This window comes from Mytilus californianus, unplaced genomic scaffold (genome assembly GCF_021869535.1).
Source record: "Mytilus californianus isolate M0D057914Y unplaced genomic scaffold, xbMytCali1.0.p SCAF_2, whole genome shotgun sequence".
Lineage (NCBI taxonomy): Eukaryota > Metazoa > Mollusca > Bivalvia > Mytilida > Mytilidae > Mytilus > Mytilus californianus.
This window is the reverse complement of record NW_026262668.1, coordinates 92,822,829-92,842,011: the sequence shown is the minus strand read 5'-3', so window position 1 is coordinate 92,842,011 and position 19,183 is coordinate 92,822,829. Positions and strand designations below refer to the sequence as shown.

General features: G+C 30.6%; 1 protein-coding gene across 1 annotated transcript; it reads right to left on the bottom strand.

Annotated features, from left to right (window-relative positions):
- Positions 1-1,438: 1,438 nt before the first annotated feature.
- LOC127728482 (COMM domain-containing protein 3-like) lies at positions 1,439-18,793 on the bottom strand. Its single transcript, XM_052235883.1, has 8 exons — positions 18,621-18,793; positions 13,179-13,290; positions 11,579-11,642; positions 10,281-10,315; positions 9,319-9,379; positions 8,590-8,646; positions 6,622-6,681; positions 1,439-1,568 (listed from the first exon to the last, which is right to left on the bottom strand). Exons 1-8 carry the CDS (start codon positions 18,757-18,759, stop codon positions 1,509-1,511), a joined length of 588 nt encoding a protein of 195 aa, XP_052091843.1. The 5' UTR covers positions 18,760-18,793; the 3' UTR covers positions 1,439-1,508.
- Between the last annotated feature and the right edge of the window lie 390 nt (positions 18,794-19,183).

The window sequence follows — 19,183 nt, the reverse complement described above, 5'->3', positions numbered from 1 at the left end:
CCTTTGGTTGATTGATTATTGATTGTTGGTTGCTTAACGTCCAAAAACTTTGAAGATTTTTGAGAGGACATCATCTTTATAGCAGAACATAAAGTTGAAAGACAATGTGAGTTTATTTTCATTCTTTCTAAGGAGCTTCCATATGAAGTATGCCTCAAAGAAAATAGGAAGAAGTTTGTGAGAAGAGGAACAGTTTGTTTCCATGGGAATGCCAATTGTAATAAACCCCTTCCTCCAAACGTAATAAATATGTTTTTAATTAAGAAATCAACCATCTTGATAAGGTCAGTTTTAGAGAAATCTTTGTCTGAATCAGTGTGGTTTTGTTTACAAGAAATGATTTGTTATTCCATAAAATAAGATATGTGTATCTACGTTAAATTGTTTCTATACTATTGCAAGAGGGAAGAGACTTAGATTGTAAATACTCTTAACAGATCTTTGAAAAACTAACTGTGTTAGATTAATAAATGTATTCATTATTGCATACATTTTATCAGTGGCTTTAAAGTAAGCCGTTAAAATTAGTTGATCCTTTAATTTTTTAGAGATTATAAAAATTGACAAAATGGCAACAACAATGTTAAAACATAATCTTTTCATACTGCTGAATTTTCAACCAATTGTCAAACCCTTAGAAAAAGAAAAGAATAGTAACAGTCTTAATTCAAATATATTTTATCTTTTTGTGGTAACTACCACCTTAACAGTGTTTCATTTATCATGCAACTTTCTTTTCTTTTGATATATATTAAAAATGAATACACAAGACTTTAGTATAATCAAAATAAAAATGATGCTAAAAGTTTAGGTGTTTATGATACTCTTGCAAACTAATCCAAAATCGTCAATAACACTTAAACAAAAGTCTTATAAATAGAGAATGTGTCCATGGAACACAGACGATGCCCCCACTTGAATATAACGTTATAAAGGGACATAACTAAAGAACGGTACAAGTGATGCCACCCAAATTAGAACTTGATCTGAGTTTTGTGTTAAAAAGCATGTGTATAAGTTTCATAACATTTGATGAGGCAAATCTAAATTAGAGAATTCAACAATTTTTCCATTTGTAAAGAGGCATAACTGTAGAACGGTAAAAGTGACGCCACCCAAATTCAATCTTGATCTGAGTTTTATGGTAATAAGCAATTTTTATAAGTTTTATAACATTTCCTTGAGGCAAACTAAATTTGGAGAACGGAAACCAATTTCAGGACATACATATGTACGAACAAGGGTAACACATAAAGACCCCTCTGCTGCAGCGTATGAACATACTGATGAACGTACAGATGGACAAGGTAACACTTAATGCCCTCTCTGCTGCGGTGGGAGCATACAAAACTTAAAACCACAGACCCAAACTCTGATGATGACAGAATGCAAGATTATTATGTCTTACTATCACAATAAAAACTTCAATACATACATGTAAAATAATGAAGAATATTTATTATCAACAATTTACAAATAAATAACAAGAGTCTATCACTTCTTTCGTTTTATACTTGACCAATCTTTTCTAAACATTTTGTGGCATCTTTTAACTTCCCAACAAAGTCCTAAAATTATAAAAAAAAAACATTGAATAAATATACAAAAAGAATGTGTCAAATGAACATGGAAGCCAATTTCAAAAACATTGGATTCAGCAAATTTGGTTATTTGCAAAACAGAAAACAAAAATAATATTAATGAAATAGATTTAGATACAACACAATCCATCATATGTTTCTTTCTGTAAATTATGTCTTGTCTGTCCCTTTTTCTCATATATCTTTTTTTGTTATCAAGATAAAAGCCATTAAAACTGAGTGTATTCATGAGACCTATTTGTAGAACTTTTATTGCTGATCATTCTTTTAGTTTCTGCCTATCTTTTACAGTTTTCAAGATAATAATAAACGAAAAAACACAATAAAGTGCCGTGCCATGAGTGCATGATACGCCCGTCACTTTTTCAACAAATAATGTTCCATAACTCCTCAATGTCATATCAGAAATTTATAAAAAAAAAATAAAGGGAGGTTATTTTAATAGATATAAACCAGTCGTCAAAGTTTCATGAAAACTGCTCAAAGCACTTTTGAGTTATGGTCCGAAAACTGGAAAATCGCCCCTTTTCTATGAATAAAATCCCATAACTCGGAAGTGTAAAATCTTAAATTTATAAAAATCAAAAGGCAGCTGAAGTCAATAGATATAAACAATTCACCAAAGTTTCATGAAAACTGCTCAAAGCATTTTTGAGTTACTGTCCAAAACCGGAAAATCCCTCTTTTTTAAGGAATAAAGCCCCATAACTTGGAAAAGTAAAATCTAAAATTTATAAAAAATCAGCAGGGAGCTTATGTCAATAAATATGAACAATTCACCAAAGTTTCATGCAAATTGGTTAAGGCATTATGAGTTATTGTTCGACATGTTCATGACAAACTGACAGACAGACAAAGGTATAATAAATAAGTCCCGTAAACTACAGCAACAATAACCACTGGATTACATGCTACTCAATTGGTACAGCCAATACAGTCATTAACAAATGTCAAATTTTCATATTGTATGTCAGACACCTTTTGCTTTTGTTTTCTGGTAATAAGCATTCTGTATAAGTTTTACAACATTTGGTTGAGGCAAACCTACGCTATGGAGGGGCATCAAAGTGTTCCAAGATTTTATTCAGTTTTTAAAACAGTATTGCAAGTTTACCCCTCTTCAAAAAATTGAGGAGAAAAAAGTAAATGAAACTGACCAGCACATAACTATATAATAGGAAAGCAGTAATAATAAAATGCTCCGCATGGGCGCAGCTTGATACAACCGAAGAACTTAAAAATTTTAAATTTACTTATTCATTATTATTTGCTTTTATATATAAATCAGAAATAACCAATTTAAAATGGAAAATTTTAAAGAAAAAAAAGGAAAAAAAAATCCCCCCCCAAAATTTTTTGAACCCCCTTATGATTCATCACCCGAAAAACTCAATCCCAGCCTTCCCTTTGTGGTATGGTACCTTGCAGTACAATTTTAGAGAGATCCATACACTTTAACACAAGTTATTGTCTGGAAACTAAAAAAATGCTTATTTTTGGCCCCTTTTTGGCCCCTTATTCCTAAAATTAATCCCAGCATTCCCTTTGTGATATGGAACCTTAACACAAGTTATTGTCATGAAACTAGAAAAATGCTTGTTTTTTTGCCCCTTTATGGCCCCTAATTCCTAAAATTTGGAAGCAATTACCCCCAAAATCAATCCCAGCATTCCCTTTGTGATATGGCACCTTGTAGTACAATGTCAGAGAGATCCATACACTTACACACAAGTTATTGTCATGAAACTAGAAAAATGCTTGTTTTTTTGCCCCTTTTTGGCCCCTAATTCCCAAAATTAATCCCAGCATTCCCTTTGTGATATGGAACCTTAACACAAGTTATTGTCTGGAAACTAAAAAAATGCTTATTTTTGGCCCCTTTTTGGCCCCTTATTCCTAAACGTTTTGGGCAATTACCCCCAAACTCAAACTCAGCTTTCTCTTTGTGATATGGAACCTTGTAGTACAATTTCATAAAGATCCATACACTTACACACAAGTTATTGTCATGAAACTAGAAAAATGCTTGTTTTTGCCCCTTTTTGGCCCCTAATTCCTAAAATTTGGAGGCAATTACCCCCAAAATCAATCCCAGCATTCCCTTTGTGATATGGCACCTTGTGGTACAATGTCAGAGAGATCCATACACTTACACACAAGTTATTGTCATGAAACTAGAAAAATGCTTGTTTTTTTGCCCCTTTTTGGCCCCTAATTCCTAAAATTTGGAAGCAATTACCCCCAAAATTAATCCCAGCATTCCCTTTGTGATATGGAACCTTGTGTTACAATGTCACAGAGATCCATACACTAACACACAAGTTATGTCTGGAAGTTACAAAAATGCTTATTTTTGGCCCCTTTTTGGCCCCTAATTCCTTAACTGTTGGTACCATAACCCCCAAAATCGATCCCCACCTTCCTTTTGTGGTATTGAACCTTATGGTAAAATTTCATAGAGATCCATTCACTTAAACTAAAGTTAGAGTGCGAAAACCAATGTGTCTTCGGACGACGACAACGACGACGACGCCAACGTCATACCAATATACGACCGCAAAATTTTTTTGCGGTTGTATAAAAATAATCATTGACATATTAACATATGTTTCTCAATCTCCTTGATAAAAACAATTCAAAAATGGATATTTTCAGAAATGTAATTAAGGAAAAACAATTTTTGTGGAAACTTCAAAACCATACTCATCTTGCATAACAAAGATTTGACCAATTAATCATTGGATCAGCTGGCATCAAAGTAACAATTCTATGTTTAGAATTATTTGGTCCTATGGCTTCTGTGGAGAACTTGTTTATATACCGTAATCGGGCTTGTATAGTTCGCACTGGTACATAGTCCGCACCCCCTTCTTCCCATGAAATTTCAGGTAAAAAAACTTTTTGTATCTGTTAGAAAAGGTCTAATGAAACTCCGGTAATTTCAAATCGTGTGTGGTCGTTTGCGGTATTTTCTTGGAAAAACCTGTTTTCCATCATCAAACAGAAGCTGAAACTGCTTGTAAATGATTCTAGAACACTTCATGATTGTTTAAATAAGTCTAAATCAAACAAAAAACAATTTAGAAACTTGTGTGTGTTTAAACCGGAAGTTTGAAAAGCACGTGTATAAGAAGAAAAAAAACGGTGAGAGTCAAAATCCGTACATAATAGATATCACTATAATACGACTTTGAAAGTAAAACAGTTCCATCCTTATGTAAATCAGTGTTTAATATATCTATTACATTAATGTTTGAAGGGTCTTAAGCTAATACAAAACATATTTGTCAGTATGAAACACCAAAACGGAACGAATAATACCCGATTACGTTTTGTAATTTACACATCATAAGCTGGTTTACGGTTGTCTTTTTTACTTTTTTTGTACCGTTTCATTTAAGCAGATACCAGTTTATTTTAAGCAATGCATTAAAAGAAACGAGAAATTTCTCGCTTATTGTACTCTATAGTCCGCACTCTGTCTGGCAGGTTCTATTTTGGAGAATAAAACCACGGACTATACAAGCCTTTTAACGGTAGACAGAAGCTGAATGCAAAATGATGACAACAGACCATAGAAGAAACAATTTTTGGGGTCTGGTGCTAGATTTTTGTTTTTTATTTAGGAAGGGGGTTGATGAAGAAACTGAAGAGTCTGCGGGCAATCAATGTGAAGTGATGGCTGGCATTTTGGTTAAGCCATTAGGGACTATAAAAATAATTTATGAATAATAATAATATTAATAATAAAGCCATTCATCATATTATAAGCCAAGAAAAAATTCATCGAAACTTGCCAAAAAATAGCACATTCCTGATTCCTGCGGACAACTATTGACGTAAACCTCTCCTCTTCAACTCTCAATATGGATTGCAACATTTCCAGTCATTCATAATCCAGGATCCGTAAATTTTTTCACACAATTTCGGTCATTTTGAGATGACTTTAAAGTTGGTGCCCTTTTTTCAAATTGTCGAAATCACACATAGCATCAACGAACTTGTATCGACTGTTTCATAGCATTTACTTCATGAATTTTCTTACCATTTTTCTAAAAACGTTCAAGAACAGTTTAGGGAAGGCAACAGTTTAAGATTGAAATGATCTTAATGACTCAAAATGGTAAATTTCTCAGACATCTCTAACGTTTCTTTCGATTTTGAAGACGAAATTAAAACCAGAAGTTTTGAGACAATACTTAAAGTACGAGTAATTCCGGATTCATTTCCGGGGTTCGTTTTGTTTATCAAATTGACAGGAAATCACAGACTTTTTTTTATTTTATTACCTTTAAAAGTGTTTGAATATTACAGATAATAGCTGCATTCGTATAATTTACCATGAAATCATTTTGCATTTTACGATTAAGTGTCTCATCTACTGAAGACAATATGCACGCATGCGTATTACACAGTAAATAAAGCACATGTGTACTCGTGAAAATATACTTTTTTCTACATAAATTAAATTAAGTGTTAATATTGAAATCAGAATTGACAAATATCTTTGCTGAAAAGTAATTAAATAATGTAGGCATTTGTCATGGAATTTTAATTTCTTTATGATTAAATTAGTTGTGAGCTTGTGGTCAATGTCAGGTGTGAATTTAAAACACAGGTAAAAAGTGATTAGCGATCATAAGCCAATATTTCCTGCAGGCATTAATATAGTTATTAGGAGGGCCCTCAGGATTATCATACTATACTGGAGTGGCAGTTTTATTACAGGAAAGGGATTACAAAACAAAAACAAGTGTAAAATGGCGATTAGTAAACCCGATCTCAATGAAATGATCGAAATTATTTCTGTAAAAAAATAAAATTTGTCCTAAATCCCAATCTGCCGGTGACGACAAATAGCTTCCAGTTTAAGTCATGACTGGCAAATATGACCGTTTCCGGACCCTTGTTCATAATTATGTTTCTCTGTGCACAATGAAATGTTTACACAGTGTAAACTAACACTTCTGGGATTATGGCATTATATAAATAAATAAACCCAAATTGTCCCAAAATATACCTGTAATTGTTCTAAAGAGCACGAAAACTGCACCTCTTCCAAATCTGTCTTACCAGGAACCTTGAAAATTAAAATAATACAATTAAAACATTATTATATATTGATTTCCTAAGTTTGTGGTATTGTTATTTATTGCACTTTTACATAGACTATTTGCGTGTTTTGGTAGTGACAAGGTAATAGCAGATATGAGTTCTCTATGAAACTGTTAAAAAATATAGCCTTAGCCTGTCTATTAATAGAATTGTTTAACAACAAACAAAACATGTGATATTAATTGGTATAATCTCCAGAAGAGATGCATTTAAGTAAGGCTCCTTAAAACTATTAGTAAAAACAATGACTCCAACCTGTACAAAAAAGTGTTTGTGATAATATTTCATTGTTTATATTGTCTGTTTTTTATACAAATATCATAGAGGAAACCTGTCTTTCCAAACACAAATACATGTACTTATAAAGATGAAAACTTTTTTCTGATAGCTCGTTAAAATTTTTTAAAGGTTACCTGGAAAATAGAAGGCATTGTATAAAGATTGGCAACACTTACAGTGACTGAGAAATACTGATAAAGGGTGTCCCCCAAGGGTCAATTCTTGGACCAGTGTTGTTTAATGTCTTCATCAACGATATCTTCTATTGTGTTCAAGACAGTACGATTTATAACTATACAGATGACAATACCCTGTCTTACTGTGACAATTATGTAGATAATTTAGTTAAAACACTTGAAAATGACAGTTCAAAAATGATAAAATGGTTTTCACAAGATATAATGAAAGCGAATCCAGACGAGTTCCAGGCCATTGCTATTGGGAAAAAGACAAAAAATTATAATTTAACTTTTGATTTAGAAGGCAATAATATTTCATGTGATGAAGATGTTAAACTCCTTGGTAGACGATAGACTTTGAAGTAAATTTTGATAAACATATCTCACAAATTTGTAAAAAAGCTTCAAGACAGCTTAACATTCTTAAACATATTGGCAAAAATTTAAACAGGTTGGGACATCTAACAGCTTACTACTCTTTCATTCTTTCAAATTTTAATTATTGTCCGGTAATTTGGCATTTCTGTTGGGAAAAAAATACACAAAAAATTGAAAAAATTCAGGAAAGAGCTCTCCGCATCATATATGAGGACTATATAAGCAGCAATGAAAATTTACTTCTGACTTCTAAACTTCCATCTTTAAAAATTCGCAGACTTAGAACCATTGGAATTGAAACATTTAAAATTGTACACAAGAAAAGTCCAAGTTATCTTCATGACTTAATAAATATCAAAACTCAATGTTATAATTTTTGATCCATGGATACAGCTGATATACAGAGAGTAAACACTACAAGATATGGGCTAAAATCGTTCCGTTATAGTGCTGCACAATTATGGAATGAGCTGCCAAACCACATCAGACAGGAAACTTCTTTAATTCAATTTTCCAGACCTGGAATGGTAGCTCATGCCAATGTAATACATTAGTGCTTTATGATTTGAGCTTAGCTTGGCTTTTTTGCTGCTTTTTATGCTAAATTAGTTTGCTTTTATTTTATAATTTATCTGCATGAACAGTATTATTTTATTTTGTTTATGTGCTTGACTGTTTGCTGTCTTTTGTCTTATTACATGTATGTTTGTCTTAATATGTGTGTTTGTTTGCATGTCATTTTGTTTGTGTGTAATGCATATAATGTTGATTTTAAAAGCTCACTAGATCTTGTGTTATTTTTTTTTGCAATATATCAACAATAAATAAAACTTTGATTTGATTTTATTTTTAGATGGATAACAAAAGTCTTGTAAAATAAAATTTATGTATACCTCTTTAGGTAATTCCATGTGAGGATATCCTTGGAAATAATTTTCTCACTTACATCTTCCTGTATTTTCTTTTTATTAACTTAACAAAAACAATGGTTTTAACAAAATCATAAACCAGTCTACCTGTTATAAAATAAAAATTACCTCTGTCTTCAAAGATATCAGATAAACTGGTTCGTTTACTTTTTCCAACTGATTGCTCTAAAATAAATAAAATTAATTTGCAATTTATGGCACCAAAATATTATACCTTCTCTTCTTTTACAATATATTATTATATTATCTAATAATATTAATCTCTACTTTTGAAGTATCAGATTGTCTACCTTGCAAGTCCTTAATGGGTAATCAAGGTTGTTAAACATGGTTATGACAAAGAACTACTGAATCAGTATTATTATCTTAGATAAACAGTAAGTGCTATAAACCTTCCAAAATACATTGATAGCATTGGTGTTGTAATATAACAGTCCTGCAGGAAGTTACACAAGTATATAACAAAAGATATACCATCAACTGTTCAGCTTCTGCTAAATTCCAACATGTAATTTCAGGTTGCACTACATGAAGAACCCAGGCATTGCTAATGCATATTTTGAAATGTCTTCTACTTTAAGATAGTTTGTTTTGCTTATACAGTTTCCTGCGGGATGGAAAAAAGGTATATGCTGCTTTCAGGAAAATAAGATTATTTTTGTTGATAATTTCATTCGTTTGATGTGTTTTAGCTTTTGATTTTGCCATTTAATAAGGGACTTTCCGATTGGAATTTTCCTTGGAGTTTGGTATTTTGGTTATTTTACTTTTCATCAGTGATTACTAAGGTAAATTATAATTATATCCATTAGGAAGGACATGAAGAACAAACCTTACTTTGATATAATAGTCCAATCTCCAGTCAACATCAACAATATGAGGTGGGGAGGTACCAATACTGGAAATAGAATCATTCATTACAAAAGTTTTCTACTGAAATTAAAAATTACAAAGTTCCCAAGTCACACCTTTTTCATTTATAGATATTATGTTATGTAAAATACATCAAAATCTAAACTGTAAAATAAAGATAACTTCATGTGCTTGTTTATGTCAGAGATACAAGTATATATGAAAAATAAGAATGCTTAGCAATAAAAAAAAATTCTCTACATCTTTATATGTAATAATGAAATTAAAATATGTATGAAATAATAAGAATTTCAAAACAAAGGGTTGCTAGGAAAAAATTGTAATGCGTTGCCTTGCATGGAACAGGATAAATGGATTACCAAAAAATTAAGAAAGTTGAGAATGTTAAAAGAGAGACCATCCTTTACTTGAAACATTATCAACAGAATTATTATAATAATAATAGTCATATTTCATATAATAACGTTTCACATCAACAACAAATGATACATTTTATCAATTTTCATATTTTTGCTAATGTTTTCCAAACTATCTACTTTATAGGACTTTTCCATAAGACATACATGGGACCCAGGAAAGGCACCTCGAAATCTCCACTATGGATGGGTGTGATAAGACTGTTTTGTACAGTGAAAAAGAAAGAGAAATTCTAAAAATACTTCTTTAGATGTTATAATATGGTTACACCATTTACAAAGTGCTTACTCTCAGTACAATGTATGTTTTAATGAAACAGCCCTTAGTATCTTTTCCTTCAATGTTGGCCGAGTATATGTAATATTCCTTATCTATAACAAATCTCCCAATACAAAAGTACTGGTAGAAACTTAAAAAAATAAAATTTCAAATCAGAATCACATTTTTACATGATTCTGTACTGTTAAACTTAGTTATCTATTTCTGTTGTTACCACAATAATTACTTACTTGCCTAATAAAATCTGTATAAATAACTTCTTCTCCTATAACAAAAAGAAGACAATCACTATGAAAACAGGATCAAACATATTAAAGAACTCTTTATCCTATCTGTCTACAATGCAGCAGTTATGCTTTTTTTGCATATCGATTGTACCTAACCCTGAGAGAGGTGTCTTGACTGCATTGTAGCAAAATGAAGCATATGAGCATGTATACCTGAGCAATTTTCATTTTATATCAAGTTTTTCTATTAAGTGGGAGAATGACTAAACAGAAAAGTCTCAATAATTTTTCAAGAAAAGATATTCAAACCCAATTCAATTTTATTTCAAATGCAAGCTGTTGTCACATGTCAATCTTTATAAGCACAACTTGTATTGAAAAAAAATTTGAAAAATCATTTAATGAAGGGAAAGGGCCTTATATGCTGCTTATAATTTAGACTGGAACAGAAAATCAAATATCAATGAACTATTTAAGTTTATAAATGATCTAATTAGAAAACTTCACATTTGAATAATGTAAAAAATACCTTAGTCACTAAAGCAAACATAAATTGACAGCCAAGTATTCTGCTTGAAAATGAAATGCAACAGCATACTGTGGATTCATTATTATTCGTTGGATACCAATTTTCGTGGATTTTGTGGTTATATGTTTACCACGAAATTAAAAGTTCAATGAATGGCAAATTTACTATAGACTTGTATGCAGACATTGTCAAAAACCACGAAATCAAATATCCACGAACATGCAAGTTTTCCTTAATCCACGAAAATTGGTACCAACGAAAATAAATGAATCCACAGTATCAAATATCAATGGTTTATTAAAATTACTTGTTTATACATGTATCTAAAACATCTCTCCTTTTTTTAAACAGTATATAAAATAGGTTCTAAAGATAGTAATTTATTGTACAATTTAAGATTGTGATCCAAAGATTTTACCATGACCTTAAAATTCACCAATGGTCTAAGACAATGTACATGTACATGAACATATATATTCAACTTTGCTGATATTTTGACTGTATCATATTTTTAAGGTCTTGCTTCAAGTACTTGACAACTCAAATTTTATTCACAGGACATTAACCTCTCTCTATGTTGAAGACCCATTGGGCTGTATTCTGCTCTTTGGTTGGGTTGTTGTCTCTTTGACACATTCCCCATTTCCATTCTCAATTTTATTGTACATACTCATGAGTACTGCAATTTAAGGGAGAAATAGAGACTTAATGTTGTTTTGTAGAATTTTCAAACTAAAACATTCATTGTTTTTTTTTAAATCATACAACAAACCTGGTAAAGTTGCAATAAAATATCTATCCTGTCTTGTGTAAATTTACATTCTTCTAATATTGCACTGGAAAATAAAATAAAGTTTTGGTTAGACATACCAAAGTGTGTTTTAACTGAAAAAATATTTTTGTTACATGTACCACTCCATCTAAGGATCTTGCTTCAGCTAAATAATACACTGCCTATGAAAGGAATAACTCTCAATTATAGTGTCTTCTTTTCAGAAATAAGTTTTGGAAATCCTGAATATTGATACAGTCTGTATCTTAACAACAGTCTGTCAGTCAAAATTTCTTAAAATAACATTTTATTAAAATTCACCTGCCTAATAAAGCTTTAAAATTCTAAAAATTGAATCCAAAATTTGAAACAAAAATTGACAAGATATACATGTAAGAAATACATATCCAAGTTTCCATTTGCATTTTTTATTATTTTATCCAATCAAAAGATAATGATATCTGTATAAAACTTGCAGTTTTACAATTTAAAGGTTAGAATACGGGTTAGTTAAAAGTTTACTCAGGACCAGGATTGAAATTTACTGTACATGTACATTGGACACAAAATGTGTTGGACTATTCATCTGAGCAGTATATAATTTAAATATAAAAATACATGTATTGTATGAATGATTTATTATTTTAAAAGTTACAAAATATAAAATACTGGTATATAATGTCTGATGAAAATCTGAAGAATGTTATATGAGACATGTAGGCAAATACGGAATTTCAGCATTTTACTCTGACAATCATTTGCAATATGTGCAAGTAAACACTTGCCAGTGGGCAAAAACGTTTTATAAAGTTGTTTGGTTACAAAAATATTTTTAAATAAATGGAGAATGTGTCCCCATGGACACAGATGAAGCCCCCGCTTGCATACAACATTATAAAGGCACATAACTCAACAACGATAAAAGTGACGCTACTCAAATTTGTACTTGATCTGAGTTTTAAGGTAATTGTGTATAGGTTTCATTATGTTTGGTTAGGTCAAACTTAAGTTAGAGAACGGAAACTAAAAATTTAGCAATTTTTCCATTTATAAAGGGGCAAAACTCTAGAATGGTTAAAGTGACGACACCAAAATTCAAACTTGATCTGTGTTTTGTGGTTATAAGCATTGTGTATAAGTTTCATAACATTTGGTTGAGGCAAACTTAAGTTAGAGAACAGAAACTAAAAATTTTGTAATCTTTTCATTTATAGAGGGGCATAACTCTAGAACGGTTAGAGTGATGCTACCAAAATTCAAATTGATCTGTATTTGGTGGTAATAAGCATTGTGTATAAGTTTCATAACATTTGGTTGAGGCAAACTTAAGTTAGAGAATGGAAACTAAAAATTTTGCAATTTTTCCATTTATAAAGAGGCATAACTCAAGAACAGTTAAAGTGACGCTACCAAAATTCAATCTTGATCTGTGTTTTGTGGTAATAAGCATTGTGTATAAGTTTCATAACATTTGGTTGAGGCAAACTCAAGTTAGAGAACGGAAACCAATTTTGGGACGTACGGACGTACAGACGGACAAGGGTAAAACTTAGTGCCCGCTCCGCTACGCTACGGCATAAAAATCAATGATTTTAAGAACCTTAGAGTTGCTGTCTCTGCATCAAATTTTGCTGCTTCTATTAACAGTGCCAGTACACCTGAATAAGCTTCTTTAAGAATGGATTTGTCCAATTTGTTGAACACTTTATCATCTGCAAATAAATTAACAACATAAAGCAAAAACTTTTTAAATAACATACTATACCATACATGTAGGTAGATTATGATAGGGTTACAATATAACAAATATATTTTTGTACATGGGGTTTCTGGACCAGAAATTCTGGTATGTTTATTTCTAGTTTTTAAACTGTACTGTTACACTTAACATATTATACATGTACATGTACATGTAAAACCAAGGATCATCTGACACAGAAAATTTTCATGGTTGGTCAAGTCCAAAGTAATAGTTATAAGGAATCAATTAAACGAAAAACCAATATACTAGTGATCTCAAAATCGTTAACTTTTGTATTCTAACAGTTGAGATTGCGCATTACCCTCTTCCTGTTCTGTTGACAGACACTGCCATGTTGTTTGTTATATGATTTCCCGCAAATTTGTATAACTGTTTAACAAACAAAAATAATGAGGACAAAATTTTGAATTTATTCTGTTTGTGTAGGATATGAAATGAGTTTACAGCTTATTCAACATACGATTTCATAGCAAACAAAATGAGTTCTTTGGAGAAACTCACCTCAGATTTTTGTATCTGTACAAAGATCAGTAAAAAGTCTACTTTGTGTATTCATTGTTATAAGATATAAATTATTATGTTTTTCCTTAAACTATGCTTTAACAAGAGGAAAAAAAACACTACCTGGAGATACATGTAACATTTTTGTTTAACATGTTTAAATTGAAAATGATGTCATATATAAAATCCTAACAATAGGACCAAGATCAGATACATTTCCGTGTAATTAAGTTACTTTTTTACCAGAAATTATGGTGGGAATTTTTTTACAATAAATGTTTATATATATAAATCTGCTGTTAACAGGATGTCGTAAAGTATTCTAAAGGTTTGCTGACTTTATCCCCTATCACAGGTTGGGGTCAACCCACCAAATGGGGAACTATTTCCCAAATGAGAAGCAATCCCTCATTTAAGTAAGGCAGTGTCTGCGCGTACCCGCATGCGGGTACGAATAGTCAAATTGCCATTCATAGGCTACGCGTACCCACATCCGGTTTTATAATAAAATGCCATCGGATCGGGAATGAAACGTGAAATATATAAGAAAATTATCGATAATATGGGGATTTCGTGTAGAACTAGTGAAGAGTATGAAAAATAATATTTTCAAATTGTATTTATTAGATAATGATACATGATAAACATTGCAAATTAAATGCACACTGATGGAAAATGAAACTGTACAGTCCCTGTAATAGTAAAACATGATAAAAATTCATACTATTATAAAATGTAAATCAGGGATGGGGTAATCGTAATCTGTAATCGTAATCGATTGTAATTGATTACATTTTTTCCAGTAATCGACAGTAATCTGTAATCAAAGACATTTTCGATTACATGTAATCGTAATTTAATCGATTACAGCAAAAATTGTGATGTAATCATCGATTACTTTTCGATTACATTTCGATTACTTTAGTAAAATAGTTTGATGAAATATAACCTATTCTAAATGAAAGTATGTATGTATTTATCACTTTAAAGTACAGATAAAACAGAATGTATTAATATGACTTAAGAGTTTATCAACTGCTTTATATCTATCTATTGTCTCAAGCTGCATTATGATCAACCAGATCCCTACCAAATTTTACTTTATATCTAGCTTTTGAAAAAAATGGATTTATGTACTTGTCAATAATTCAAGACCTTATAAAATAAGAAATGAGTCTTAAGTTAAGTACTGTACTACATTAAAGTAGTAAGCTTATTTGTATTAAAATTCTTTAAAGCATAATTTTAAATAAGAGTTGGAATTTTAGATTAGAATAGATAATTAGTTGATTCCTTATAATGTTATGATATAAAAATTAAGAAAGTACACAAAATCCTTTCGAAAATGAAATATTGGCTATGCACTGAAATTCTTTTGGAGAAATAGATACATGTATCCCATTTTGACACTTTAAATATATATTGTTTATAATTTGATTAGAGAATAAAAAAATCTAAACAAAATTCTTGTCTTTACTAATCAGATGATAAAAGACTTCTAATAAATAAGATGTAGACTTTGTTTTCATTTCAATTATGTCTAATTAAGAGGGAGATTTACATTATTTTGCCCCAGGTTATAAATTGTACTCCATTGGCAGTTTTATAACCTGTAATTAGGGTGGTTATCCAAACAAAAGGATTAATTCATGCATGTCATTATAATTATAAATTTTGATCTTTGAAATTAGCTGAACTAATTAATTATTCTACTTTTTTCAGAGGAAAACTTCCAATATTGCAATTAACTATGTTAAATAAAAATATACCTGTTTTTAATGAGTAAAAACAAAAAAGCTACTCTAAGTCACTATGAAAGCAAAATTTTTGAAAACAAACTTGCAATATAAATAAGTGATTGATGCAATGCGATGTCATCTCTCGTTCATGTTGAAAGCCAAAATTTCAAGAATGTTTGAATATTTCTGATCCTCAGTAAGAGATTCCATCTAGAAAACAAATGTCAACTTAAAATTTGAAAACAATGCTCTAAATGCTGTTTTTGGTAAAGTTCTAAATTTCCACTATACAAACGTTGAGCAACATAATTGTGTTTAACTTACTTTATTATTTTTTTTGTAATTTTGAAAAATGTAATTGACAGTAATCGAAAAGTAATGTAATTACTTTTGATAAAGTAATCGATTGCAATCGATTACATACAAAAATCAGAGTAATCGATTATTAATCGATTATTAATCGATTACACAAAAATCCTTCATGTAATCGATTATTAATCGATTACATTTGTCAGTAATCGTGCCCATCCCTGATGTAAATGCAAATTTAAAGAATAAAATTTAACTGATTTTGAAAAATACCCATACGAGATTTAAAAATAATCTTTTAGTAAAATTTAGTAAAACTGAAATTTTAAAATATCTTATTAAAACGACTAAAATTAAAGCTTGGGTGTCTATATAAAAATTAAAGAAGCAAGTAATAATGTCAAATTAAACCAATTATAAAAGATTCATGAAACTAATTAAGATTTGGAACAAAATTTACATATCCAATATGATTGTTTTGGCACATATTTCAAATGTTGCCAGTCCAAACAACAATCACAGGCCAAAGAGTCCTGATCGTGTAGTTTTTTTTTACATTTGATACATATCCATTCGCATGATTCTCTTCTTTCGTCTTCCCCACGTGTATATCACTCTCTTCCATTTTAAGAATATTTATTTACTGAGAAAAACTGTTCACTTACCTATATATAAATATTTATAAAAATTCTAAGAAGTTTTAATCAATTTATTCACTACATAGTAATTGCGACAAATTCCGTATATATTTTATGTTTCATTCCCAATCCGATGGCATTTTATTATAAAACCGGATGTGGGTACACGTAGCCGCATGCGGGTACGCGCAGACACTGCCATTTCATAGTGCTAAAAACAAAAGGTTCTTAATTGGGTCTTTTAACTTAAAATGGCACAAATCTATAGAAAATGGATCAACTTCTTCCAAAGAACCATATTTTTATTTTGTGTTTTAAAAAGTTTGTAGCCTTGAAAATTTTCGAAGTTTCAATGAGGGTGTGGATGGGGATTTACAGAATAGAGAATAATGAGCAAAAAATAAAAGAATACAGAAATGAAGGACCCCATCCAAAGGATCTCCTGTAGTTGGTGATCGCAATACTGGTATACTAGTATTGTGCACAATACTGGTATAAAAATTTTGTACCAGTATTGTATTCCAGTATTGTACCAGTATTGTGTTTATTTAAAATAAACAATACACATAGGTAATTAATCTTTTATTAAAGGTGTCACATATATATGCATAATGATATTAACATATGACATGACAATTTTATATGGAATGATTGTATGTTTAACTGATGATGCCATTCATGATGGTACACTGTGATTGTAATCAACGAAAGTTTTAAATCTTCTGATGTTTTTTTCTTAAGGGAACTGTACTGTCTCATCATTTTAACAAACTCTTTACTTTCTTCTATGTTTTCTTCCAGCTCTCTTTCCAAGTCTCAATAGTATATTTTAGTGAATTTTATCATGTTTATATTGACATTAATGCTGTTATAGCTTCTGTATTATCAGCATTGGTATTGTTTATTTCTTCTTCAGATGGTATTTCTGCAACCCCCACTTCCTATATTAATATTTATGTATTCAGTCTGTGGACTTTCTCTTACGCTTACTAGATTACAAGCTTGTTTAGATAGCACCTGTACGGCTCTCTTACTGTAAGAGTGCTTGTCTAGTATTAGTATTTGAGTATTTGTACCAGTAGATATATCTGCTACAAATTGTATTGCCCATGGTTCTGAATCAACTGCTTTAACTACCCTTAACATTCATGTAGACAAACAAGTTAATTTGATTATAATCAGGTTCCCCTATTAAGCAACTTTTTATGTTTAATGGATATTGATATCTTTTATCATGTTTATTGTGAAAGATTGATAAGAAAATAAAGACAAACAAATGCTTAGAATCTTAGTATACATGTATTAAAATATCTGTAAAAAATATACGATGGCATATATGTAAATTTTGAATTTACAGTGTTATAGTGTAATAATTTGCTTGAATTTATTTAATAACAACTTAGATAATAAAGCTTTTATTTTATTTTATCTAAATTGAATTGAATAACATATAGAAATATGATAAAATTATTAGCAATTATTTATATAATTAACAATTGTTCATGTTGTTTGAATAAGATGAGTTAATTACAATAATCTTTTGTTTATTTGTACAAGTATAGTAATTATTTTAACTGGTTGTTAATCGATTTCACAATTATCATCTATAATCTTTTTGAGTTCATTTAATCTCCCTTTGATCTTCAATATCTAATTTTGCTTAAAATTCATTTTTCATTATACACCTTAAAGTATAGTGAACAATACAACTACAATACTGGTATATCAGTTATGTACCAGTATTGCTGTTTTTTTTTAAAAAGTTACAATACTGGTACAAAATTTTTATACCAGTATTGTGCACAATACTAGTATACCAGTATTGCGATCACCAACTACAGGAGATCCCATCCAAACCCTCTTCCATTCAGTTTCTTGTATATTCCTCCATTAATTGTGGAGCACTAAATAGGCTAGTAACTTCTCTGTAAATCATGTTAGGGCTATTCTGCTTTTGGAAAATTTGCTGCATTTTTTAAGAATAGGAGCCATTTCGTCTGATAAAGGTGGCAAAATATTATACAGGCTAGGTATAAGGTAAAGCTAAACAGCTATCGAAAGCCTGAAAGGTCACGTAGACTCTGCGTTATCACCTTCTATCGTATTTCTACTTGATTTATCGAGAACACCCTCTATTGTTTTTGTGATAAAATGTTGGAAGCAAACATCATTAATGTGAGTCGCGTCTCCTGCTAATGCAATTCCGTCTAAAACTGATTGACAGAGTTCCATACTCCCACTTCCTGTAAATTTTAAGCAGGCTTATTTTGATTTCCAACACAGGAGAGTTAAATAAAACATGGTGCACTCGCCCCTTCACAAAACTCGTCCTATCACATACATTATTTTGAAAGTGAAATAATATGCTGGGTACAGTATTCATCCCAAAATGACACCCATTACAATATCTAGGGATGGTGTTTATAAACTTATCAAAAACATAAACCCTAATAAAGCTACTGGTCCTGACACCATCACAGTGACAGAGTACTCAAACAAAACATTGAAATAAGTACAGACATCCTCACCTTAATATTCACCAGATCATTAGAAACAGGCAAATTACCATCTGACTGGAACCACGCAAACGTCACACCTGTATTCAAAAAAGAGATACACAAAACCCAGGTAACTACATACCTATATCATTAACATG

What these genes read in the sequence shown, in the direction of transcription:
- LOC127728482 (XM_052235883.1), bottom strand. Translation starts at nt 18,759, where the DNA reads ATGGAACTCTGTCAATCAGTTTTAGACGGAATTGCATTAGCAGGAGAC. An exon ending in TTTTATTGCAACTTTACCAG is followed by an intron (nt 10,316 to 11,578) that starts GTTTGTTGTATG and finishes TTTTTGTTATAG; the next exon opens with GAGAAGAAGTTATTTATACA. An exon ending in GCTCTTTAGAACAATTACAG is followed by an intron (nt 1,569 to 6,621) that starts GTATATTTTGGG and finishes TTATAATTTTAG; the next exon opens with GACTTTGTTGGGAAGTTAAA.